The sequence below is a fragment of the Mauremys mutica genome, chromosome 2 (genome assembly GCF_020497125.1).
Source record: "Mauremys mutica isolate MM-2020 ecotype Southern chromosome 2, ASM2049712v1, whole genome shotgun sequence".
In the NCBI taxonomy this organism is placed as follows: Eukaryota; Metazoa; Chordata; order Testudines; family Geoemydidae; genus Mauremys; species Mauremys mutica.
In genome coordinates this window covers 146,143,868-146,168,692 of record NC_059073.1, presented here as the reverse complement: position 1 = coordinate 146,168,692, position 24,825 = coordinate 146,143,868, and the positions used below count along the sequence as shown (strand labels likewise).

General features: G+C 50.8%; 2 protein-coding genes across 3 annotated transcripts; one reads left to right on the top strand and one right to left on the bottom strand.

Annotated features, from left to right (window-relative positions):
- Positions 1–925: 925 nt before the first annotated feature.
- On the bottom strand, positions 926–11,129 carry CIAO1 (cytosolic iron-sulfur assembly component 1). Of its 2 annotated transcripts, none has more exons than XM_045007533.1 (8): positions 11,005–11,129; positions 10,594–10,759; positions 10,205–10,353; positions 8,035–8,146; positions 6,565–6,653; positions 5,864–6,065; positions 4,246–4,333; positions 926–1,863 (listed from the first exon to the last, which is right to left on the bottom strand). In XM_045007533.1, exons 2-8 carry the CDS (start codon positions 10,730–10,732, stop codon positions 1,623–1,625), a joined length of 1,020 nt encoding a protein of 339 aa, XP_044863468.1. In that variant the 5' UTR covers positions 10,733–10,759; positions 11,005–11,129; the 3' UTR covers positions 926–1,622. The 2 variants fall into 2 exon arrangements, with proteins under 2 accessions (XP_044863468.1, XP_044863469.1); XM_045007534.1 differs by lacking the exon at positions 11,005–11,129 and adding an exon at positions 10,942–10,947.
- Positions 11,130–11,491: 362 nt separating this feature from the next.
- On the top strand, positions 11,492–24,437 carry TMEM127 (transmembrane protein 127). The gene is made up of 3 exons (XM_045007184.1): positions 11,492–12,204; positions 19,921–20,085; positions 21,198–24,437. The coding sequence occupies exons 1-3, from the start codon at positions 11,961–11,963 to the stop codon at positions 21,503–21,505; spliced, it is 717 nt and encodes a 238-aa protein (XP_044863119.1). The 5' UTR covers positions 11,492–11,960; the 3' UTR covers positions 21,506–24,437.
- The last annotated feature ends 388 nt before the right edge of the window (positions 24,438–24,825 follow it).

The following is a 24,825-nucleotide window of genomic DNA, read 5'->3' as shown; positions in this document are numbered from 1 at the left end:
GGGGCTGTGATCGCTCAGTGGAAGCAGTTTTATGATCCTAGCTGCCCCCAAGCTGAGTCCCACCTTGACACTCTTGTCCTGGCCAGGCCAGGCAAAATGAACCAGGTGATGTCACTCCACCAGCTTCAGCTAACTCCTGATCTGGAATGGGAGGTGCAGGTTTCTGTGCTCCCCCTGTATCCTTCCCGCCTATGGCAGAGTCAGGCTGAGCAGGCCCTGACTGTGCCTTTTGCAATAATGCTGGGAGCCCATGTGCAGTGGGGCAGGTAAATGCTGGCATGAGTTTGCCAGGTCTCAGCAGGTCTACGGTGGGCTGTGCCCATGGTTCTCCAGCAGTGAGGTTGCAAGTAAAGCTGCATTGTCTCTTTTCTGTCCCCTTAAGGAACCAGGGTCAGACTCCAGCCCCTGAAGCTTTCTTCAGTTACTCTCTCCCTCTCCGCCCCAAAAAGCACAGTTAATTTTTAGCAGGTTCTCCCTACCCTGGCTCTAAAGCGAAAGGGAACGTTAAGGTGCACTGGTTAAAATGAAAGCCTGACTTATGTTAGTTCAGAGTTTTAACTTTCTGTCCCTTTAATGAGGTTAGAGTTCCAGGGGTGTCACTAGCACCAATTTGCCATGAAACCCAGGCCCATACTGAACTGCTCAATGTAATAGTGGGCAGTGGTTTTATCAGCTTGTGCCTTGTTGGGACCAGGACCACCCCTGCTCCCAACCTAACCCATCCTGAACCAGAGCCCTGTGTCCCACAGCCCTGCTCCACTAGCCCCTGGCACTGGGAGGCTCCCAGAGGCCACCTCAGCAACCTCATTTCCAGCCCGACTCCCCCAAGATGCTGCTTGGCCCAGGGGCCTGCTGGAGACCTCAGGCTCTAAGCCCAGTTGATACCACAGCAGAGCCCATCACCAGGGGAATGATAGAGCCAGGATTTGGGGGGACAGCACATGATTTATTAGAACTCTTCAATCACAGGTTGACAGGGCAGCAAGCAGCCCCCCCTCCACACCACGCTGGGTTGAGAACAGCCTCACCCAGAACTGATTGTACATGGCCCCCACCAGTGAAACCCTCAGCTAGCAAATGCCAGTTTCCCATGTAATGGCCAGAACAGGGACCAGCTCCAGAACTGGCCCTGGCCCCTTTCCAGGAGTTACACTATTGCAAAGAGCCACATGCTGAAGCATCCTGCCAGCCTAGTATCAGCTCCAGGAAGGAACTCATACTGGGCCCCTTTGCAAGCTGCTCACGCCCCCTGACCATCCACTGAGCCCTTGGCAAACCACCTCCCAGAGAAGCTGTTTGAGACACCCCCCCAAAAAACATCCAACAACCCTCATCTACCTTTAAGACACTAGTTTAGCAGTAACTTGGGTAGGGCTCACCCCGATACCCCAGCGATCCAAGTACTGGAGCAGTCCTGGCAGGGGTAGTGGCTGCTCTTTTCCCCCTTTGCAGGTTAGGGGTGCAGGGGAACATTACCCCTCCCCCCAGCAGGACACGTATTCTCTTAGCAAAACATTTAACAGCTGCTGCTGCACACAACAGCCCCGGGCCCGTGGCTGTGCTGGTCCCTGGCCTGGGGGGGGAGGTGGGTGTGAGCTGGGGTCGTTGCACTGCTGGGTTTCTCAGCAAACCTCTGGCCGCTGGTACTTCCAAAATGCCAGTTCTCCATCGTCGCTGCATGAAGCCAGCAGCCCTGGCTCCTTGGGATTCCAGGCCACACAGTTCACATCCTGGGAGTGAGCCCTGGGCATGTGGGCGGTCAGTGCGAAGGTGGGCTGCTGGGGACTCGAGAGTGGCTCTTCCTCAAATATGCGGATAGCATCATCTCCGCAGGCTGTAGCCAATGCCCCTGTCAGGCGACACCTGCAGCAAACGGAGGGCAGTGAGTGAGCAGAGATTGTTCTCCTGTTGCACGTTGCTGCAGCATGATAGGGGGAGGTAGTGAAGCCAAGCCAGTCCCTGCCCTGAGGAGATGGGATGAGCTCTGCATTAGGCACTGCACATGGTTACCACCCTCAACCAGGGCAGGCTTAGTGGAGGCAGTTTCCTTCTGAGAGCCCCAGGGGCACAGACGGATTGGAGCGAAGAGCCTCGGTGGCCCCTTGGAAAGGGTGAGAGACGGGTGAGCGCAGTTGATGCCAGGTGGAGCCTGCACTGGGGCCCAGATAACTCATACTCCTGGGGGATTCTGCACCAAATAACTCCAAATTCTGCATATTTTATGTCAAAATAACAGCACATAATCATGCCAGTTTCAGTTATTTTGGTGATTTATTCCAAAATACCTGTCAGCAAGTACCTCTAACAATACAGACAACAAACGAGGTTCCCCCAGGAGTAGGGAGTTAAAGAAACCCCAATGACAACCAGTTCCTGCTTCTCTGTTATGTTTTTGTTGGGTGCCTCAGTCTGGGTGTGTCACACATGCCAGCTGGGCACAGCTTGGGGGAAAACTCTGCTCCTCTGCTCTTTCCACCCTGGCCCCATTGGGTTACTATATTTCAAGTTCCCCACAGAGGACGCTACCGGGCGGAGGGGGAGCTGGAGGGATGTATGTGTACTGGGAGGGGGCTGTAGGGCCCCCCCCAGCCCAGACACCTCTACCCCTTCACCCCCAGGGCCCAGCCACAGGGTACCCCCTGGCCCAGACAACCATGCTCGCCCACCTCCCTCCCTCCAAAGCCCAGCCACAGGGTACCTCCAGCCCAGACACCCATGCCCCCTTCCATCCCACCCTTCAGAGCCCAGTCGCAGGGTACCCCCCAGCCCAGACACCCATGCCCACCCCCCTCCCTCCCTCCCTCACCCAGCCACAGGGTACCTCCAGCCCAGACACCCATGCCCCCTTCCATCCCACCCTCCAGAGCCCAGCCGCAGGGTACCCCCCCGCCCAGACACCCATGACCTCCCTCCCTCCAAAGCCCAGCCGCAGAGTACCCCCAGCCCAGACACCCATGCCCACCCCCCTCCCTCCCTCCCTCACCCAGCCACAGGGTACCCCCCAGCCCAGACACCCATGCCCACCTCCCTCCCTCCCTCGCCCAGCCACAGGGTACCCCCTGGCTCAGACACCCATGCCCACCCCCCTCCCTCCCTCGCCCAGCCACAGGGTACCCCCCGGCCCAGACACCCATGCCCGCCCCCCTCCCTCCCTCCCTCACCCAGCCACAGGCTACCCTCCGGCCCAGACACCCATGCCTGCCCCTTCCTCCCTCCCTCACCCAGCCACAGGGTACCCTCCGGCCCAGACACCCATGCCCGCCCCCCTCCCTCCCTCGCCCAGCCACAGGCTACCCTCCGGCCCAGACACCCATGCCTGCCCCTCCCTCCCTCCAGAGCCCAGCCGCAGGCTCCACTCCATGCAGGTGCATTAATGTCCCGCCGGGCAGAGACAACCTGTACCTGCTGATAGCAGGGAGGCACAGTGTAAAGGTTCACACACACCCCCCGCAGCCTCCTCCTTACCCTCAGTCTCCCCTCCCTGCAGCTCCCAGCTGCCTCTCCCCACAAGGTGCTGTTTGTTGGCCTCCCGTGCAAGAAGGGGGCCCAGCCGCACCCTGTGACTGAGCGGGGCTGGCAAACCCAGGAACCACAACCCGCCCACCCAGTGCGAGCTGGGGAACCAGAGGCCCCTAGAGGCAGCCAGCTGCTCCAGTTCTGCAGGAAAAAAATGAAATTTTGCACAGAACATTAAATCTGTGCAAATTCTGCACTGGGCGGTGGTGCAGAATTCCCCAGGAGTAAATTCAGGTCTCTCCACTGTGCTGAGTCAGAGCTATTTTAAACATCTGACAGTGGGGGGGCTGACCATTCCTGCTGCTCTCCCACCGCTAAATGGGAGGGGTCCTGGAAGCAACTGGAGTCATGTTCTCCAGCACTCAGAACAGTTCAGTGGCAATATGCTCTTGCTTGGTGACCTACAGCTATATGAGGGGCCCCAGAACTGGAGCTCCTTCTAGCCTAGCTGGTTGGTGGTGCTGTGGGCACTACCCACTGTGCTAAGTTGATCATGGCCCCACTGCACGGGTGTTGGCCAGACCCTGAAATTCCCATCATGCTTCAGGGACAGGAGTGATGTGAAGCAGCTGCTGGCAGGCAGGGACTCAGCTGCATCAGTCACTGCGTGGCCTGCAGTGCCAGCACCCTGGGAGTGATTCTCACACAAGTATTCAGGGGTCCCTGCAGGACAAACCCCTCCCACCACGGAGTGTGGATTGGATTGAGCATTCCCAGGCCCAGGCTCACCATGCCACATCGTAAACGGTCCTGGTGTGGAAGCCAGACAGGGTGCAGATGCATTTCCAGCTGGGGTCAGCGCCGCTGCAGACCACCCCTGCAATACACCAGACAGCAATCAGAGCAGTTCTGCCTGCAGCGCGTGCAGCAGAGTCCCAGAGGCATAAGCAGCACTTGCTCCCGTGTTCCAGTTCTGGACCAGGAAGGGAAGACATTCGGTCACACTAGCACTGCCCCAGGGCCTGATGGGTAGGGGCAGTGCAGTCTTTGTTCCAGCACATGGGGAAAGTCTGCCTGGACTCTAGGGCAATGAACACCAGTCCATCGGGGCACCCGGCTCTAGGGGAGGTCTGTAGCTCTGGCACCAAGCATCCTAGTGGCACTAAGTGAACGTAAAGCAGTAGGTGTCACTGTGACAAAGTGGGATTTTCCCTTCTTATCTTGTATGCGAGCCTGTGAGTCTTACTGTTGAGCCTATGTGAGTTTTACTGTTTTGCATGAATGCTGTGTGCGCGCCTCAGTTTCCCTGCATGCTCCACCACTGCCTAGGTGGTGGGAATAAGGGGGTGTATTCCTCGGGAGGAGGTGAGGATGCCACTAGGTGACAACCAGGTGACACTTTGCCTGGGAAGCAAGACAAGACCAGGAGGAGGAGCAAAGGGGGGGGGCCTGAGGTCAGGTGACTGGAAGCTGGGCCGTCTGCTTGGGGGAACTGGAGGGGGAGTCCAGGGCGTCTGGCCAGGGATTCCCCCAAGATGGACTTGGCTGAAAGTCACTGATTTCTGTGCTAACAAGCTCTGTTCTACGCTGTGTTCCTCTCGACTAATAAACCTTCCGTTTTACACTGACTGAGACAAGTCTCTGCTGACTGTGGAGTTGGGCTGCAAGGCCCTCTGGCCTCCCCAGGAGCCCCACACAGGTCGACTCGCTGCAGGAAGCGCACGGAGGAGCAGAGGATGATGAATGCTCCGGGGTCAGACCCAGGAAGGTGAAGCCGTGTGAGCTTCTTGCCCTGGCGACAGTCTGCTCAGAGAGAGGAGGCTCCCCCAGAGTCCTGACTGGCTTTGTAGGGAGTCGTTCCAGAGCATCGGCCCGGGGACTCCGTGACAGTCACAGATTCGGCTGCTCCAGAAGGAGGGGCAAGATGAGCGAAGCACAGGTAGGTTTCCTTGGAAGCTGGTCTGCTATCCCTATTGGCACAGGTGCCAGTTGGGCCTGACTCAGAGATGCAGAGGGTTTGGGTTACCTTTGCCAGGGTGTATGTGCCCTGGCAGAGGTGTCGGGAGCAGCTGACACAGCACTTTCCTGAGTCGTTTGTCTGACTAGCCAGGGCTATTTGTCCCTCGCTCTCAACCAGCTTCACCCAGATCAATGCTACATATAAAGGGGAGTGAGTCTAATGGTTAGAGCCGGGGACAAGGAGTCCAGAGTCCTGCTTTCTATTCTTAGCTCTGCCACCAACTCCTTGTGTGACCTTGGGCAAATCCTCTCCCATTTCTGCAGCTGTATATACTAGGGATGGTACCAATGCACCGCTCTCTCTCTAGTGCTCCAGTCTCCCGGGACGGCAGTGGGGTAGGAGTGGCTCCTGGGATAGGAGACACTGCCCCCCGCTTGCCCTGCTCACCTTGCTCATTGCCTGGTTTGTACTGGTGCCAGATGCGCACAGTCTTGTCATCGCTGCAGGAGGCCAGGCGCTCCCCACTCTGGTCGAAGGCAAGGCTCCACACCGTGGACTCATGTCCCTCCAGCGTGGCACAGCACACCCAGTCATCCTCCTCTTCGCGGTACAGCTTCACCGTGTCATCATAGCTGGCTGATGCCAGCAGCTGATGGGGGAAGAGGAGGGACACAAATGAGCTCTGGAGCAGGAGAGCCAGGATGGAGGGGCAGCACACGGGGCCTTGCACACCCACCGAAAATGTGGCCTTTAGATTCCCCCCCCCGCTGGAAGGAAAGAGACAGGCTAAGGGGAACATGGCTCTGGGGAGCCAAGCCTGAAGCCCCCCTTTTCCCCAGAACAGCAGAGCTCCCTCCAGGGCAGGGTTGCCCTCCACTGGCAAGGTTGTGGGGGGGATCTGTATGCCTCTTGCTCAGGGAGTTGGGTGAAAGGGAGCCAGTCAGCTGATCACTTTTGTGCCTCTGGGCTCTGCCCAGAATCAGACCCAATGGATTCCTCTCCCAGCTCTAGCTGCACCACCAACTCCCACCACCTTTGGCACCTGCCTAGGATCACAGCAACGACAGGCACTGCACCAGGACAGCAGATGTTTGGAGCGACTGAAGACCTGGGACGGGGCTAGGGAGGCCACTGAGGAGAGCCCTCACCTCTTGGTTGGGATGCCAGACCACGTGCTTGACATCCTGCGTGTGGGCGTTCAGGACACTCACACACTCGTATTCGTCCTCTTCGTCCACTGTGAGAGAGAAGGGGTTGTGGGTGATTCTGCCCAGCACCCTTCTGCATCCCTGTGACTGCCCAACGGAGGGGCAAAGGGAAAGTCCTGACTCTGCAGCACCCAACATGAATAGGTCAGCACAGATAACAGGGCTGCTCTTTAGTCCTTCAGCCGCCCCTGCCCAGACCCAGCTGGTCTGCCCACATCTTTCCCATGATCCTCCAGGTCTCAGGTCCCAGCCCCCCACCCATGATCCCACCTCATGTTTCTTGACACACCTGGTGTGACACAGGCTCATGAGTGCCAACGGTTCACTGTTCTTGACAAGTAGCTCATGTCTCAGACCTGACAAACTCAGGTCCATGGTACATCATGGTAGCATGCGAGCTCTCTACTGAAAGCTTGTAACTTATCAATACTCATTGCACCATATACATATGTGCAATAGATAAGGAATAATAGAACTATATTGAAAATTGTGACTTATGGTCTTGGAGTAAAAGTCAGCCACCAGGGAACCATGCATCTCAGTGACAGCCCCTTCCAGCAGGACGCTGTCACCCCTGCCTGGTTGGCTGGTGATTTAATACAAGAGTCAATTGTCTACCCTTGCTCCCTCCCAGATCACTCAAGGGAAAAGCATCAAAGTCAACTGCAATCAAAACCACGTGGAGGGAAAAAAGAAAACCTTGTAACACCCCAGCAGACAGGGGAGCACCCCAGCTGTGAACAGAGACCAAAGACTGATTCAGCAGGAAAGACACTCATCTTGAAGAGCAGGGGTGTTGTCATAAACATGTGGATCCTGGCTCCTGGAAAGCAGCCAGCTCTGCCAGAGATGAACTTTTTGGGGAGGATGACACGACTTCCCTTATTAGCTAGGAAAGGGAACTGTTAATAAATGTAGGCCCTAGTGCGTGGTTTATAATTTTGGTTTTATTGTAACCATTTGTTTCCACCATTTGGCTTTGCGTCTGGTGGAATCTTTACTCTTACATAAACCTTCTTTTGTTTTATTAGAAGTGTTCACAAGGGCTGTGTGTTGTACAGAAGTGGTGCTTTAAGGTCAAACTGAGGTACCCTGCTCCTTTGGGGGCAGAAGTTACAGGATTTCTGTGAGTAGCCAGTGTCAGGGGCTGGATATCAGAGGAATACTTCAAAGGGACTTGGAGACTGGGGTGCACCTCTTGTTAACTTGCAAGGCAGATTGTTAGCCTAGCCCAGAGGGGAGAGAGCGGCTGAAAGGCCGGTGGTGTCCGGGAGCTAACATCCAGGCACCACGGGCAAGCCGGAGGTACGGGGTAACAAGGTGACTCAGTCCTGAGAACCATCAAACCTGGTTCCCCATATATCTCCCATGGTGCTCCTGGTCCCCACACCCCTCAGACCTGTCTCTCACCTTCCCAGACCCAGACGCTCTTGTCTCGGCTGCAGGTGGCCAGGAGGCTGCCAGATGGGGCCCAGGATACAGACTTCACCTCGTTTTCATGTCCCTCCAGGGTGGTCACACACTGTCAGAGGGAGAGAAGGAGCTTGTGCTTAAGCCAGCCCCAGGGAGCGAGGAGCCTAGCTCGGCCACATGCTCTCAGTGCCCCCATTGGTCCAGCTCCACGTGCCAGGCCGCATCCCCTCTGCTGTAACCCCATCGCACTCATCCCATATGCACCCGACTGCAACTCCGCGTCTTGTAGGGAAGCTGCCCTCAGAGGTACTGGGCCAGCCATCCACCAAGTGTGGGGAATCTAGCACTAAATTGGAAACTCTGCATCTTTATGAATATGTGTTCCCATTTCAAGCCACGCCCTAGAGATCTCCCTGCAGGCTCTTGATCACAAGAATAAGGGACACTCAATAAACTGCAAGAGGACAAGTTCAAAAGTGATTGAAGGAGAAGTTGTTTCACACAAGCAGTGATTAGCCCATGGAACTCCCTGCTATGGGATACCACTGAGGCCATGAGCAATGCTTAGTTCTACGAGAGATTGGAGATTTATATGAAGAACGAGATTATCCAGCATTAGAAGAGTTAATACTCATGCATTTTGGAAGGGGTTCACGGCTTAGCCAGTTATTACAAGAGGTAGGACAGGGATGGGCAAACTACGGCCCGGGGGCCGCATCCAGCCCTCCAGACATTTTAATCCGGACCTCGAGCTCTCGCCAGGCAGTGGGGTCGGGGACTTGTCCCACTCCGCGCAACTCCCAAAAGTAGCAGCATGTCCTCCCTCTAGCTCCTACACGTAGGGGCAGCCAGGGGAGCTGCAGGGGCAGCGCGTGCATAGGAGCCGGAGGGGGGTCATGCCGCTGCTACTGGGAGCTGCTTGAGGTAAGCACCGTCCGGAGCCTCCACCCCTGACCCCCTCCTGCGCCCCAACCCCCTTCCCCAGCCCTGACCCTCTCCCACCCTCTGAACCCCTCCGTCCCAGCCCAGAGCACCCTCCTGCACCCCCAACCCCTCATCCAAAGCTCCACCCCAGAGCCCGCACCCCCAGCCGGACACCCTGAGGACAACCTAGAGTACTGGATTTCAGACAGCACCTCGCCTAGGAAAGGAGCTTGATGCTAAAGCCGGACAAATAACTGATTTTTCAGTTTGCTGCAGTTCTAACAAATTGGGGGGGGGCGGGGGGGAATGGTTTGGGCCAAACGAAATCTGAAAATTTTGCAAGATTCCAGCGAATTAAAAAAGTGACCAGAAACTGTTTTGACATTTTGTTCAACCCAAAACAAACTGTTTTGATTTGCAGCACTTTTTCACATCACACCACCACCTAGCTCTTTATATGCTTTTCATCAGTACAGCTCAAAGCATTTCACAATCTTTAACGTATTTCTCATCATTCCTCAACAGCCCTAGAAAAGAAATGAAGATCTACAAAGTGGGCTGGGGTGTGTGTATGGTTGTCGGTGGTTCTGTACCACTTTGTACAAAATAGTCAGTCACTGGGCCAGAGTGAGAAAGATCCTGGTGGTCAGGGCACCCACCTGGGTGGCAGGATACCCACCCTGCTCCAATGACTAGTTATCCACAACAGAAGAACTTTAACAGGCGAGAAAGAGAGAGATCCACAGTCCAGTGACTAGGGCACTCACACCAACCAGAGGGGGGGGGGGGAACTGAATCTAGGGGATACCACCCCTGCAATAGTGGAATTGGAGGGGAGGGCCCTAGCCATTGCCTAAAGCTTACAAGGGACACAGCACCTCCTCCAGTTTGGTGAATGGCGCCTACAGCTCAGAAAGTTTTGGGGATGGAATTATTTGGTGAATTTGTGTCAAATTCATGAATCATTTTGGGTCAAGTGACACTACATTTTCAGTCAATAAATATTGTGCTCAGCTGTAGCTGACATCTCACTGACGGACGATCACTAAAATGCAGACAGACAGCAATCCGGAGCCATCCACTGCATCTGCAGGGGGCACAGTAGCAGGGTGGGGGGAAGAATGCGTGTTCTGCTGCTCTCCGGACTCTGTTGATCCTTCTGGAGGGCACTCAAATCAGCACCTGACACCAGCACCGACTCCACAAACATCCTCTACACTCAGCCCTGTGGAGACAGTCGTACCTCAAACTCATCCTGGCTCTTCTTCCAAATACAGGTGGTGGCATCAAAGCTGGCTGAAGCCAGGTAGCTCCCACACGGGGACCAGGCTACCTTCCGGATGGTCCTCTGGTGCCCCTCGCCCAGCACCGATTTGCACACCCAGCCATCCCCTAGGGCAGAGAACAAGACAGAGATGAGTGAAGAGTGGGGGCTTGGCAGCAAGAGCTCCCTTCTCAGCCCCGCTCACAAACAGCTTTGCCTATGACCAAGGCACTAAGAGACGCAGCAGCCCATGGGCTCCCTGGACGCAGGAGACTCCAGGAGCAGCTGGGATTTCACCTTCCTAGGACAGAGCCGGGTCCCCACCCACCAGCTGAGAGCGCAGGCCCGACCTGGCAGCGGCTCCCTACCCTCCTTGCCCCAGATGCGGATGCTGCGGTCTCCCCCGGAGGAGGCCAGCAGGGTCCCCGAGGGGTCCCAGGCCAGGAACCAGCAACGAGAGTCAGGGTGGGCTGGGATCCGGGCGAGCAGCGACAGCGAGTCCTTCATCCCGAGGGCAGGTCTGGAACAGCCTCCCTGTGGAGAGGAGCCGAGGTTAGCCCGGAGCGCCCAGCCCTCGCCCCGCGGCAACCCGCTCCGCACCGCCGGCCCCACCCGGCTCCGCACCGCCCTCGCCCCGCGGCTCCCCGCTCCGCACCCACGCGCCCCTTGCGCCCCGCCCCCTCTGCACAGGGACCCCCCGGGCTCCCGCTCCGCACCCAGAGCGCGCCCCCCCCCTTCTGCACAGGGCCCCGCCCGCGCCCCAGCTCGAGCCAACCCGCCTGCGGCGCGCGGCGCTGCCCGACGGGAGCCGCCCGGGTAATGGGCTCCGCACACTCGACTCCCAGGGCGCCTCGCGGGCGCGTGACGTCCTCTGGCGTGTGACGTGCGGCGCTGCCGGCCGGGGAGGCGGAAGCGGAAGGGCGTTCGGCGGCGGCGGCGACTCGGGTTCGGTTTCTCCCTCTCGGGTGCAGGGGCCGGTCGCTACTCGAGGGGCTCCGGAAGAGCGGACCGCAGTGGGAACCGTGACGAGAGCCTGGGCTTCCCGGAGTTGAGGGGGAGGCGACACCGACCCCTGGGGGCTCCTCCCCCTCCGCACAGGGACCCCCCCCCGCCCGGACCCCGCCGCGCCCCTCCCCCTCCGCACAGGGACCCCCCCGCCCCTCCCCCTCCGCACAGGGACCCCCCCGCCCGGACCCCGCCGCGCCCCTCCCCCCCCGCCCGGACCCCGCCGCGCCCCTCCCCTTCCGCACAGGGACCCCCCCGCCCGGACCCCACTGCGCCCCTCCCACACTGCACAGGGACCCCCCCTCCGCCTGGCTCGGATCCCGCTGTACCCCCCTGCCCAACAGGGCCTCCCAGGGACCAGCTTAGATCCTGCTGCTCCCCTTCCTCCCCAATAGGGAGCCTGCCAGCTGCTGAGAGCTTCCGCCACCTGCAGCACCCACCAGGTGCTCACTTGCGCCCCTGGGTGCCCACTCTGCTTCCAGAGGGTGCTTGCCGTGTTCCCTTCTTCCTAAGGGCCTAGAGGGGGCCTGGGGTGCTGTGCCCCTCTGGCATTCCTCTTGGTTGCTGGGATTTCCTCACCAAGCTTGGCCTCCGCGTGACACGCAGACGGGTTGTCCTGGTTGGCATTCGCGCCCTGCTGAGGACCTAGAGCAGCACGGTCCACGGCAGGTTGCACTGAGCTGGTTTGTGCCCCTTGGTACTGGATCCATCGCAGGGAGAGGATTCTGGCATGTACACCCCAGGTGGCTCTGGGTTGCCTGGAGGGCGCAGGCGGAGAGGCCAGAGTGGAGGTGCCCTGCCAAAGCAGCCAGAGAGGAGCCTGGCCTCTGCGCTGCCCGGCGCCCTGTCTATCACAGCCCTGTGCACTGCGCTGGCGGAGCCTGCCTGGCTACGGATTCACGGGGGGACCTGTTCCCGTCAGGAGCTGGGTGTAGCTGATGTACTTGGCTACGTTGATCCAGAATTGCTTAGAGGTGAGAATGGGTTATTTTCTGTTCCTCCTGGGATCGGATGTGGGGGAGTATGTGGTTGGGAATGGCCCATGTCCAGTAAGCAGGAGCAAGCATTAGTGCCATATACTGTACATTTAAAGGGCTTGTCAGTTCCCATACTGTCTCTATTACATATTTGTACAGTGACGGCTGATATGGCTTTCCCAAATCATCATCTTTATTATGACTGACTTCATTTCCTGTCTGCTCTGCTCAAATAACTGAATAGCTTGAGCCTTGCTTTCAGACTTTGCTCTTAAGGCAGAATTCTGCACGTTGAGCTATATGGCGGGTGTCCCAGCTCTGATATTCTGTTCTCCGCAGAATTGCCTGTGGCATCAATGGCAGTTCCATGCACGTAGAGGGAAAGGTTGTTTTAAACTCTGTGCTGGGGAGAATTTTGCTCTATGTTTACCTATAGCCAGTTGTTGAGTGAGCAGCAAGATGTTTGCATGCACTGTCACTGGGAACTACATGTTATTATTTTGATAAGACATGTGCTACTTCACCCCATGTTTTTAGTGGCGCTCATTCAATGTTTTCCATCAGAAATTAGACTGACCTCTTCGGAGCAGAGCCAGGATTTCATTCATAGTCCCTTTGGAAGTCAGTAGGAATTTTGCCATTGACTTAATACGGTCAGGATTCTGTATTTTAGTCTATATAGATATTTAATTAATTAATTGGAGATATACCAATCTCCTAGAACTGGAAGGGACCTTGAAAGGTCATCAAGTCCAGCCCCCTGCCTTCACTAGCAGGACCAGTTTTTGCCCCAGATCCCTAAGTGGCCCCCTCAAGGATTGAACTCACAATCCTGGGTTTAGCAGGCCAATGCTCAAACCACTGAGCTAGAAAAGAGATGACTAAGGAGGGATATGATAGAAGTCTATAAAATCATGACTGGTGTAGAGACAGTGAATAAGAAAGTGTTTTTTACGCCTCCCATACCACAAGAACTATGGGTCACCCAATAAAATTAATAGGCAGCAGATTTAAAACAAACAAAAGGAAATGTTTCTTCACACAACTCCCAGTCAACCTGTGGAACTTCTTGCCATGGGAGGTTGTAAAGGTTAAAAATATAACTAAATTTAAAAAAAAAAAGAATAAATAAGTTAATGGCAAATAGGTCCGTTAATGGCGAATAGGTCCATCAATGGCTATTAGCCAACATGGTCAGGGACACAACCCATGCTCCAGGTGTCCCTAAATCTCAAACTGCCAGAAGCTGGAACTGGATGACAGGGGATGGGTCATTCAAAATTGCCCTGTTCTGTTCACTTCCTCAGAAGCATCTGGTACCGGCCACTGTCAGGGACAGGGTACTGGGCCGTTGGTCTCGACTCAGTATGGCCATTCTCATGTTCTTCTGACACAATCATCATCCTAGTATCTGAGCACCTTCTAGTAGTGCATTAAGCAACATGACTGACATCTGTCACATACTGTTCCCAGTTTCTTGCTTTGGTAAGGCTTTTAAATTTACACATTGCTCTGTATTCATGCTAGAGAAGGGAAGTAAAAGAAATGCATCAAGGTACATTGGAGATTGCAAATGCTTGGAGAGGAAGGTGGTGAGGTTTGCAATGGTCTTTAGTTCCTGGGGGAGTTCATTCCACAGGATTTCACCCCAGGTCTTTGCGGATTTCTTTACAGTGTTCTGAGAGCTATGTAAAGAACATCATTGGAAATTTGCACTAGGTTAAAGACAACACAGTATATGACTTAAATTTTATAAAAAACAGTTGCTTGTTCAGTTTCTTTATTAGCGAAAGTAGAGGTGGTGAAAAAATGGGGGAGAAAAATTGGCAAAAACTTCAAACTAAAATTTTTTTAAAAAGTAACTTTCATTCCATGTTTTAAAAGGAACAATTTTTTCACATTGAATTTTTTTCATGAACATTTGTATATTTTATTTACAACAAAATTGTTCTTTGGGTTTCTGTCTCTCCCCTCATTTCGCCCCTTTCCATGGTTACCCAAGGAGGCTGTGAATTCCTGTCACTGGAGAATTTAAAAAAACAGGTTACTCAAACACCTTCAGAGGCAGTCTAGGTGTATTTAATATAGTCCCAGCACAGGAGGTGGGGCTAGATGACCTCCTGAGGTCCCTTCCAGCCATACATTTCTGACACTCTAAAACATTCAGCTTCATAAATGTGGATCCGCATTATAAACTTTTTAATGTTATTTGAACCCTCTGCCATACGGATAGCGTGCCTGTAGTTTGGGAGGACAGCTGACCTTCTAAGCTCTAGGTTTTGCTTCATGACCAGCTGCTAGGGAATTCAAAAGTGCAAAGACTTCCTCGCTCTGTCAAAGGCTGACATCACCTCTGTAAGTCTCACAATTCCAGCTGGCCCAAGTGGCAAATGCTTTGAGGTTGCTTTGACTCCTATGTGATAACGCAGCACCTGCTGCCGTTTGTTTGGCCGCTGTGCTAATTCAAATGATCAGTTTTTAAAATCACGGCTTTAAAATTCCCCTGGCCTAGATGACATCACTTCATAAAGCCCTGGGCTGCTTCTCGGCAGGGAGGAGGTGTTCTAGGAGTTCTGAAAGTGCTTCACAGTTACTAAGCTACACTATGAAAACCTGGCAGACCTTTTACAATATCACTCTATTGGGGGATTTAGGAGATGACTGTAAGACTATGCACAGGTGAGATGTGGAAGCACAGAGATAACATCAAGAAATTTGCTCATGGTGCATTCATTCCTGAGATCACAGGCACATGAACCCCGTGGTGTCCAGCAACAGAGTGTTGTATAAATTTGCTTTATGATGAGCTGAAGTGAAAAGTTAGGTCAAACATGGAAAGGAAGAGTATTGGGTTTCTGATTTTTAGCAGCTGCAGCTCTGTGTCCTGCATCTAATCCTTTGTTTTTATTAGGGCTGTTGATTAATTGCAGTTAACTCATGCAATTAACTCAAAAAATTTAATTGTGATTTAAAAAAATTAATCACAGTTTTAATCGTGCTGTTAAACAATAGTATACCAATTGAAATGTATTAAATATGTTGGATGTTTTTCTACATTTTCATATATATTATATTCTGTGTTGTAATTGAAATCAAAGTGTATATTTTTTATTACAAATATTTGCAGTGTAAAAATGAAAAACAAAAGAAATGGTATTTTTCAATTCACCTCATAAAGTACTGTAGTACAATCTCTTTGTGTTGAAGGTGCAACTTACAAATGTAGATTTTTGTTGTTGTTACATAACTGCACTCAAAAACAAAACAATGTAAAACTTCAGAGTCTAAAAGTCCACTCAGTCCTACTTCTTGTTCAGCCAGTCGCTCAGACAAACAAGTTTACCTACCTTTGCAGGAGATAATGCTTCTTGTTTACAGTGTCACTTGAAAGTGAGAACAGGCGTTCTCATGGCATTGTTGTAGCCGCTGTCGCAAGATATTTACCTGCCAGAGGTGCTAAAGATTCATATGTCCCTTCATGCTTCAACCAGCATTCCAGGTGACATGCGTCCATGCTGATGACTCTCATTTAAAAACATGTGTTAATTAAATTTGTGACTGAACTCCTTGGAGGGGGAATTGCATGTCCCCTGCTCTGTTTTACCCGCATTCTGCCATATATTTCATGTTACAGCAGTTTCAGATGATGTTCATTTTAAGAACACTTTCACTGAAGGTTTCACTAAATGCAAAGGTACCAATGTGAGATTTCTAAAGATAGCTACAGCACTCGACCCACGGTTTAAGAATCTGAAGTGCCTTCCAAAATCTGAGAGGGACGAGGTGTGTAACATGCTTTCAGAAGTCTTAAAAGAACAACACTCCAATGCAGAAACTACAGAACCCAAACTACCAAAAAAGAAAATCAACCTTCTGTTGGTGGCATCTGACTCAGATAATGAAAATGAACGTGTCGGTCCTCTCTGCTTTGGATTGTTATCAAGCGGAACCCGTCATCAGCATGGACGCATGTCACCTGGAATGGTGGTTGAAGCATGAAAGGACATATGAATCTTTAGCACCTCTGGCAGGTAAATATCTTGCAATGCCAGCTACAACAATGCCATGTGAATGCCTGTTCTCACTTTCAAGTGACATTGTAAACAAGAACTGAGCAGCATTATCTCCCGCAAAGGTAAACAAACTTGTTTGTCTGAGCAATTGGCTGAACAAGAAGTAGGACTGAGTGGACTTTGTTTTATTTTTGAATGCAGTTTTTTTGTACATAAGTCTACAATTGTAAATTCAACTTTCATGATGAAGAGATTGCACTACAGTACTTGTATTAGGTGAATTGAAAAATACTACTTTTGTGTTTTTACAGTGCAAATACTTGTAATAAAAAATAAATATAAAGTGAGCACTGTACACTTGGGGGGGGGGCGGAGGAGAAGTTAATTGAGATGGGCTGGAGCTGCTGTTACTGTTAAGATCTGATCCCATTTCCTAAAAAGACAAATCCACAAAAGGCGAGAGAAAAGAACAGTACAGGTAGAAAATGCAGCTTCTGTCTCTGTTGTTGAATTTCACTTTTAACCTCACTGCTGGAAAGTTCTTGACGATATTTTCAACATGAAAGAGACTAGACTAAAATAACTCATGTACAAAGCCTCACATAGGGGCTCTGTGCTGTAAACAGCACCCCTAACCTAGGATGGGAGTTCCCCTGCTAAGAGAAATGAACAGCTGAGGGGAAGTCAAGCAGCCCGCCAAAAGGCATCAGAAGCCGCTTGTGACTCTCTGTTACCAAGGCCGTGATTAGAGCCAGGGGCCTGGAGGTCCTGCATTCTAACACAGGCTGTGCCAGTGACTCAGTCACATCCCTTGTGCCTCCCTCAGCCCTCAATAACTATAATACCGGGTAACGCACACGACTGTTGAAAAGCAGCTGCTATATGTGCACTGATCTTTCTAAGGAAAATAAATACAAACCGTGCCTGAAGAAAGAGAACCTTGGTTCTAACTGACCTGTACTTAATGGAGGATAAAATAATCTACATAAAGTCTTCACAATATAGCTAGGTTTGTTTGTACAGTGTAGGTTGATGTTACCCAATATCTGAATTTGACACTACCACTGTAGCAAGGAGATGAGAAATCCCACAATGATCATTTCATATTAAATCACAGTTAGATCCACAAAGAGCATCATTTGGTCTCAGCTTCTGAACCGCTGCTGTAACCATGCCCTTGTTAGCTGTGAGTGTCAGGCTTTTCTGATGCCTTCTGACGGGATGTTCACTTCCCCTCTGCAGGTGACTCTCCTCCTAGTTTGATGGAGGTGGTGGTGTTTGCAGGGGGTGCATGTGGGAATCCAGTTCCATGATCTGGAGGGAGGAGGGATAGCTCAGGGGTTTGAGCATTGGCCTGCTAAACCCAGGGTTGTGAGTTCAATCCTTGGGGGGGGCCATTTAGGGATCTGGGGCAAAAAAAATATATATATATATATATATATATAAAAAAATAGTTGGGGATTGGTCCTGCTTTGAGCAGGGGGTTGGACTAGATACCTCCTGAGGTCTCTGCCAACCCTGCTATTCTATGATCTGGGCCTTATTCTGTGTAGTCTTTCATAGAAGCCACATTAACACACCCCTGCCATGCTTGCCAACCTAACGTGGCAGTCCAATAACATCAGAGGGGGAGAGGAGGGAGAAGAGTGAAAACTTGCAGTTATTTGGAAGTGAGATGGAGAGTAGTGCATGGGAGAACTCCAGGAGGGCAGATCCAGATTGCTGCTACACGAGCCTGCAGCTCATGTAAAGTGAGAAGATCATGGTCCGAGATGGAGAGGAAGTTGGTGCTCGATGAAAGAAGAGAGGACAGAGAAAGAAAGAGAGGATATTCATGAGTTAGTTTGGAACAAGTCTCTAGAGGATTTAAAAATGTATGGATTGTGTAACTGGGTCAGGTTTTTGTGCACAGTGCATAGAAACCCACCCCAGCCATTTCATTGTCTGCATCATTAAAACCTTCCTCATCAGGTTGCACTCTTTCAGCCAGCTGACTTTTCCACATACCCAATTGCCTGTTAGATTTAATTTTTTTATTAAAGCTAATGTTAAAATTGTATAATACACAGGTAGAGAAAAGAGTGTTTGTACATCTGGGTATAGTGCTTAGACTATCCACAAATACAAAGTTTGTTTAAAAAGCTCATAAGATACATAATCAACATTAACTCAAATGTAGGTGAATAAATTTAACAGTACAGTTTAGATATTAGCATCCAAGTATTCGGGTGCATTGCTCATGAAAAGTTATATATATCAATGAGTGAAGATTGTCCCTCAGTAATTGAGAATTCAGGGTAGGTTGTCCATTTAGAGGTGTGTCACAGCTCTGTTAGCAGCTCGCTGAACACAATTGCTGCAGGCAATAGATAAATATTAATGTCAATTTTCAGACTGCTAACGTGTGGTTAACAGGTGATGCTTATGCAGTGTTAAATGATTGAAACCTTTTCACTTTGCTGGGGATGCTAGAAAAAGAGGGTTCATTGTCATCAACAAACAGGAGTAATTGCATCCAGCCTCTTATGTAAGCTGTTCTGTGTATTGTGCTTATCAGCATCTCTTAGCCATAATACAAAAGAAGCCACAGTGATCATTCTGTGCTACAGCTGCTGCTGCTGCTGCTGGACTAAAGGAACTAACCCCCTCATCCCACCAAACCTTAATTGGCCTTCTCCTTTTCAGCCTCAGAGGCTGAGAAGTGGCACCACCCTGGAGATGGCCCTACGCCATCACCACTCCAGGTTGAGTATGGTGGTGGGTGGGCTTGGGGGAACTTGCCCAGTGCTTCCTGGCTGTACCTAATCTGTGGATAAAAAAGGAATTTCATTCTTGTGGGCTGCCAAACCAGCACATTTCAGCATCGTAAAACTCACACGAAGGCAAGCTTGCCAACACGAGTGACCATAGATCACTATTGGAATAGTTAAGAGCAGACCAGAGTTAACCCGTGAAGGAATGGCCACTTCTGGGTTGCAAGGTGACCTCCATTTCTACAGCACTACTCATTCGTCTAGAAACAATGTTAGGTGTGTTACCAGGAGGCTTTATTACTTACTCAGTTTAATTTGCAGCCTCTTTTGTTATTTCCTGTTGGCTCAGCTGCCTTAGATTCTTGTCTGTGTTCCCTGAGTCAGTTTCATCAGCATAATAACTTCTAGTGAAATATTTGACTGATCTGGCTGACAGTTGCAGTGTATGCACTTTGGAATATTGAGGTAAATGCAACTGGCAATGTCCTGGTTTGCGCCTGTATCTCTTCTGTTTTGTTAGTGCCTTTCACTAGCTTTGGAAAACCATTGTACACAATTACAAACTATGGGGTGATAAGCACCTCTTGAGAGGCACTGAGCACCCACACCTTGGACTGAAGTCAATGAGTTTGATGTTGTCATGTTTGATAACTGATCAGTGATCCTTGCTTTGGCTGAGGGACAGAAATATGGTGTCTGGATAAAGAATGTGACTTTCAGTAGAAATGTGCTCTGCAGAGCCCCAAGTGAAGATGCCCCAAATAAAGGCCTGGTAGTTGAAGGCTGATGCCTGTGCATTCCCCTGCATGGATTCTGATGCATGTGGAAGGTTAAATGACTCGGCTCTGAAAAGACCATCTTAGTGTCTGAATGAGCTGAGCAGCTCAAAATTCATCGTGAAACAGTGAGATTTTGAGGTTTGACACTTTGTATTCTCTCTTTCTCAGACTACTGCATGAATCCACAGACAGTCTTGTTGCTCCGGGTCATCGCTGCTTTCTGTTTCCTTGGAATAATATGCAGCCTTTCAGCTTTCCTGCTGGATGTTTTTGGACCCAAGCATCCTGCGCTGAAGATCACTCGGCGCTATGCCTTTGCTCACATTCTCACAGGTAATTGCCAGGGCATTTGCACCTCAGTGAGGCTGGTTATGAGAGGTGGCATACGAGCGCAGCAGTTAGCTTTCCCATGCTGCAGTTGATGGTGCTAAGTTGATATCTTACCTTGGGCCCTTGTACGCCTGCAGCCAACTATACCTCAGAGCGTAGCAAATGGGAAATAGTATTGCTATCCAAAGGGGGTTTTCCTTGCCTTCCTTGTGTCCCTGTTCCCTGCCAGGTCAACATTCTCAGCTGCAGAGCTCATGTGCCTTTATGTTCCCCTCTGCTGTCAGCACAGAGCATTGGTAGGGTCCTAGAGTCTGTGCCCTTGGCTGCAGGACTCTTGCTCCACATTGTGCAGCTGCACTTGAAAAGTCGGGGTTAAATCTATGAGAAATAGAGGCCTAGGATGAAGTTTATATTTAGTCTGTTAATGAGGATGAGCTGGTACGTTTCATTTCCAGAGTGATCCCTTAGCACAGACAGAGTGAACCAAGATAACTATGGCTCCCCTTCCCCCCAAGTCAGGGGAAGAATTGCCATTGATCGTAGTAGCAGCAGGGTTGTACGCTCCACCTACTGTGTGTCGCACAGGTGCCAGCTGTGCTATCTGCACTGTGACCAGGGTTGTTATAAATCAGCCCTGGACATGTGCCAAAGGTGTGTAACTTGCATGAACCTTCAACTTCCCTTCTCCTCTGCTGGCCCCTGTCTGTGAAAGATGAGTTTAGAGACTGAATGCTCTGGCCCTGACTCCCAGGCATGTTCAGCTCATCCTTAAAGCCCACAGTGCCCATGAATTCGCCCAACCTATTTTGGCTTTTATCACGTCCATTCTCCCTCTTCTAGTTGACAAATCCTCCCACCATGCTATGCAGGTTATAGAAGTCAGGTTGAGGTTCCTGTGGGCATTACTGTGCAGAGCTGTAGGGCTGGCCCTGAAAATCTGGCATTTCTGTTTACTTTGTGGTGGTCTCCCAGGGGGGTTCCTGTGCAGTCTCATTGATTTTTTTTGTTTGTTTGTTTGTTTTGTGCCTAACAAATAGAGTAATTTGCTTCCTCCTTGGTCACTTACTTCTCTCTCTCTCTCTCTCTTGCATATCCTCCATGGCTGCTGGTCTCAGTTTTGCAATGTGCCACTGTGATTGGATTCTGTTACTGGGCCTCGGAGCTGATTCTTGCACAGCAGCAGCAGCACAAAAAGTACCATGGATCTCAGGTCTACGTCACTTTTGCTGTCAGCTTTTACCTAGTGGCGGGAGCTGGTGGAGCCTCCATCCTCGCTACTGCTGCCAACCTGCTGCGCCACTACCCAACCGAGGAGGAGGAGCAGGCACTGGAGCTCCTGTCCGAGATGGAGGAGAATGAACCTTACCCAGCGGAGTACGAAGTGATCAACCAGTTCCAGCCACCTCCTGCTTATACGCCATAATGCTGCCAGCGAGCCATAGGGGGTGGCACCTAGGCTTTCTCCCAGCCCCCCAAAACTAACTGCCCACCTCTTTTTGAGAATGCACTCCCTTGCCCATGGAGGCCACTCAACAGTGCTTCGCTTCCCAGGCACCTTGCTCACTCTTATGCTCTTCTACCCACAAGGGAGAGGACTTGCTTTAGAGAGTCAAATGACCAGCGGTTTCTTCTTACAGAGCCCCCCAAAACCTCCTTGTTTTATGGACTTTGTTTTGTGATTTTTATCTCCCACTCCCATGCACTGTACATACCTGGCAGTGCTGAAATACTCCCTGACCAAGATAATTTCAGCAGCTCTCAACTTCCTACGTAATCTCAGAGACTCATACTGTGCTGCCCCAATACTCCCACTCACCCACGTACTCACCAGCATGGTGCAGGAATGCACAGTTGTGCAGGAAATCACACCTGTCTCTGACATGCATGTGCATACTTGGGGGAAGGGGTGTGTGGTTGGGGGAGGGGGTTCCATAATCTCACATTGTGATATTCAAGATCTCATTCACACTGGCCCGGATACCTACATAGCGATGACAGTCACATAGGTACACACACCTGCATTAGAGGTGAATTCTACAGTCTTCTGCTGTTATCCATGCAAGCTCAGTCAAGCCTCTGTAGAGGTTGTAACTTAGTGATAAGCACACCTGGAGAGGTGTGTTCCATAGGAGCACCGTGACACCTATATATAGGTGAAACTCCCACCATTACGAACTGGTCTGTAGAGGAGAAATTTCTTTATATCGATAGCATACTAGGTGAAGGGTCTAGCAAATCTGCCACTGCTGCTTTTTCCACTTCCACACTCTGATTCATGCTATTGACACAAGCATTTTGCACTTTATTCTCCGAGCTCACAGCCTTTCTTCCCCCCCAGATTTCTGGGGAACTATGGAACTTTCTAGGACTAGCTGCTGTATACCGCTACCATTAAGCGGCTCTCAGATAAGTTTGCAAATATTAGGCCAGAGCTGGGTGAAAGATGGAGCCTCCCTTTTTAAAAAAAAAAAAAAAAAAAAAAAAGAAAGCTGTGCTAATTTCAATTGTGGTATAGAGGGAACTGTCAATACCTGTTCAGGTCTAGCTTCCGTGGCTACCACAGCACAGTACCAGCAGGTGGATCTATGACAGCTTTTAGTCTGTTTGGTGTTAAAAAGAGAACAATCTGCTGTACAGTGACAACTACTGAAAACCTGTTCCGTGGTCTCCACCAAGATGCACGATTGGCTAGAGATTGTATGCAAATTCTGTCTTCATGCAGACCTGCTCTGGTTTTATAGCATTTTGTCCCCTTTTCTTTTAATCTAGACATTTTTCTCTCCTTTTTTCCCTTTACAAAGACCATTCTCCCAGCTGAAGAGGACAGCTGTGACCAATCAGCATCTTCATCGAACAGCTCCAGGAAGCACTGTAGAGCTGCTCATGGTGCTTTATTTCTATAAGGAGCATGGACTGGGCTCCCTTCTCCCTACACATGTAGTAGTGCAGTGTGCTAGCGCCAGGCCTGCTGAGGAGGAGCCAGTAACACATCCACATACTTGCACTGTGCCAGCCATCATCACAATTGTAGGGACAGCATATCACACTGAAGGGGGAAACAGTTAACCACTCACTTCTCCATGGAGGGGATTGTTTTTAAAGAGGTTTTAGAAAGTGGCCTGCATGTCACTGAAATGCTGAGGTCACTGTGGAGGAAGGAAGGTTATGTCTCCCTAGTGCTGGCTTGGAACTGATGATGCAGTGGCTTGTCTGAGTCACTTTAGTACAGGCCTACTGCAGCTTGTAACTCATATGCAGTTCCTAATGGATCCCCTCTCTTTCTCTTTGAATGTATATCTGATATCGAAGTGTTACCAGCAATTTTGTTGAGCTCCTTTCTTTCCCTCCCATATTTGCAACACTTGGCAACACAAAAGAGGAAATCTCCAGTGTAATCCAACACCCAGACCTCAGCTGCAAACCTGGAGTCTTCTCCTAGGAGAATGTAAGACATTCCACTCCTGGCGCCCCCTGCTTAGGGGAAAGCAGTCATAGCTCATAAATTGATTCTGGAGAGTTACCAAGGAATCTTCTCCACTGAAAGGCTTGGAGCAGAATGAGGAACAAATAGATAAGGCTTCTGATAAAGGCCTTTTAGAGTTTAGAAGGAACTCGGGTGGCAAAGAGGCTGCCAATGGTAATGGGGTCTTCTCCAGCAGGCAACCAAATGTCTCAGTTTCGCTCTTCCCTTCCGCTTCAATGGAATGGTCAGCTTAATGCCAGTTGTTATACATGCAGGCAAAGAGTGTATTAGTGAGGCCCCTAGACTGTCTCCTGATGGCTGATATGGTCTTACTATTACTTGGCATCCCTGTTCCTGCTCTGATATTGAACTACATCCCATTTAAGTAGACTCCACAATGACCTCTGTGTCTGGTATGGGTGGGAAATGTTCTGGGTTTCCCCCTAGTGCTGTGAGAGAGGGAGAGTGTGTGTTGGACTAAAAATACCCTATGCATAAAAAATTGTATTTCTGTAAAAATACTTTAATTATCCCCAACTAATAATTGATCCTTGGAGTTTGAGGAAATCTAAATGAAATCTGGGGAAAACCTCATTCCTAGCCACTCCACGCAGCTTTCTTTTCCTTCTCAAGGCCTGGGGAGGGAAAGCAGAACAGGCAACACATCCATGTGCCAAAGGGACTTTGAGCCACTTTAGGAATGGTGATCACCTCTGCTCATCTGGTTTCTGCCGCTGGGACGCCACAGCCGGTTTACAGATGATCCATGTATTCAGTCTTCATGAGATCTTTCACACCATTAATGTCATCCACAAGGCACTGGTGGCTTATGTAAATTCAGCTCTATGTTCTGATTTTTTTTCTAGAGAAAATAAAAAGGATGTAACTAGTATCCCCTGGGAGTCCTCACTCTTTATCTCACACAAGATTAATTGTCATCGTGCTGAGGAACTAAGAGAAAGAAGGGGTCACTCTGATAGTAGTTGGCACTTGTCATTTGTAAGATCTGTTTAACAAGCCTCTTGACTTCTCTGTGACACAAGAAACCTCTCCATTTCAGAGAAGGGAAACGATGAAAGAGAAGTTAGGTGACTTGCCCAAAATAACAGATGCAGAGCTGGAGGTAGCATTTGGCCATTCCTTGCTGCTAGTCCTGGGCTATAATCTGCAAGCGGTTGTTGCTTTACATTCCATTGCTGGGACCAATCATGCTAAAATGAGGGTGATTGAATCTCATGCTTCAGGCTGTCAGCCTGCCAGGGCTCTGAAAGGGCTTTTCA

What these genes read in the sequence shown, in the direction of transcription:
- CIAO1 (XM_045007533.1), bottom strand. Translation starts at nt 10,732, where the DNA reads ATGAAGGACTCGCTGTCGCTGCTCGCCCGGATCCCAGCCCACCCTGAC. An exon ending in CCGCATCTGGGGCAAGGAGG is followed by an intron (nt 10,354 to 10,593) that starts GTAGGGAGCCGC and finishes TCTCTGCCCTAG; the next exon opens with GGGATGGCTGGGTGTGCAAA. An exon ending in AGAGCCAGGATGAGTTTGAG is followed by an intron (nt 8,147 to 10,204) that starts GTACGACTGTCT and finishes TCCCTCTGACAG; the next exon opens with TGTGTGACCACCCTGGAGGG.
- TMEM127 (XM_045007184.1), top strand. Translation starts at nt 11,961, where the DNA reads ATGTACACCCCAGGTGGCTCTGGGTTGCCTGGAGGGCGCAGGCGGAGA. An exon ending in TGATCCAGAATTGCTTAGAG is followed by an intron (nt 12,205 to 19,920) that starts GTGAGAATGGGT and finishes TCTCTTTCTCAG; the next exon opens with ACTACTGCATGAATCCACAG. An exon ending in CTTTGCTCACATTCTCACAG is followed by an intron (nt 20,086 to 21,197) that starts GTAATTGCCAGG and finishes TGCTGGTCTCAG; the next exon opens with TTTTGCAATGTGCCACTGTG.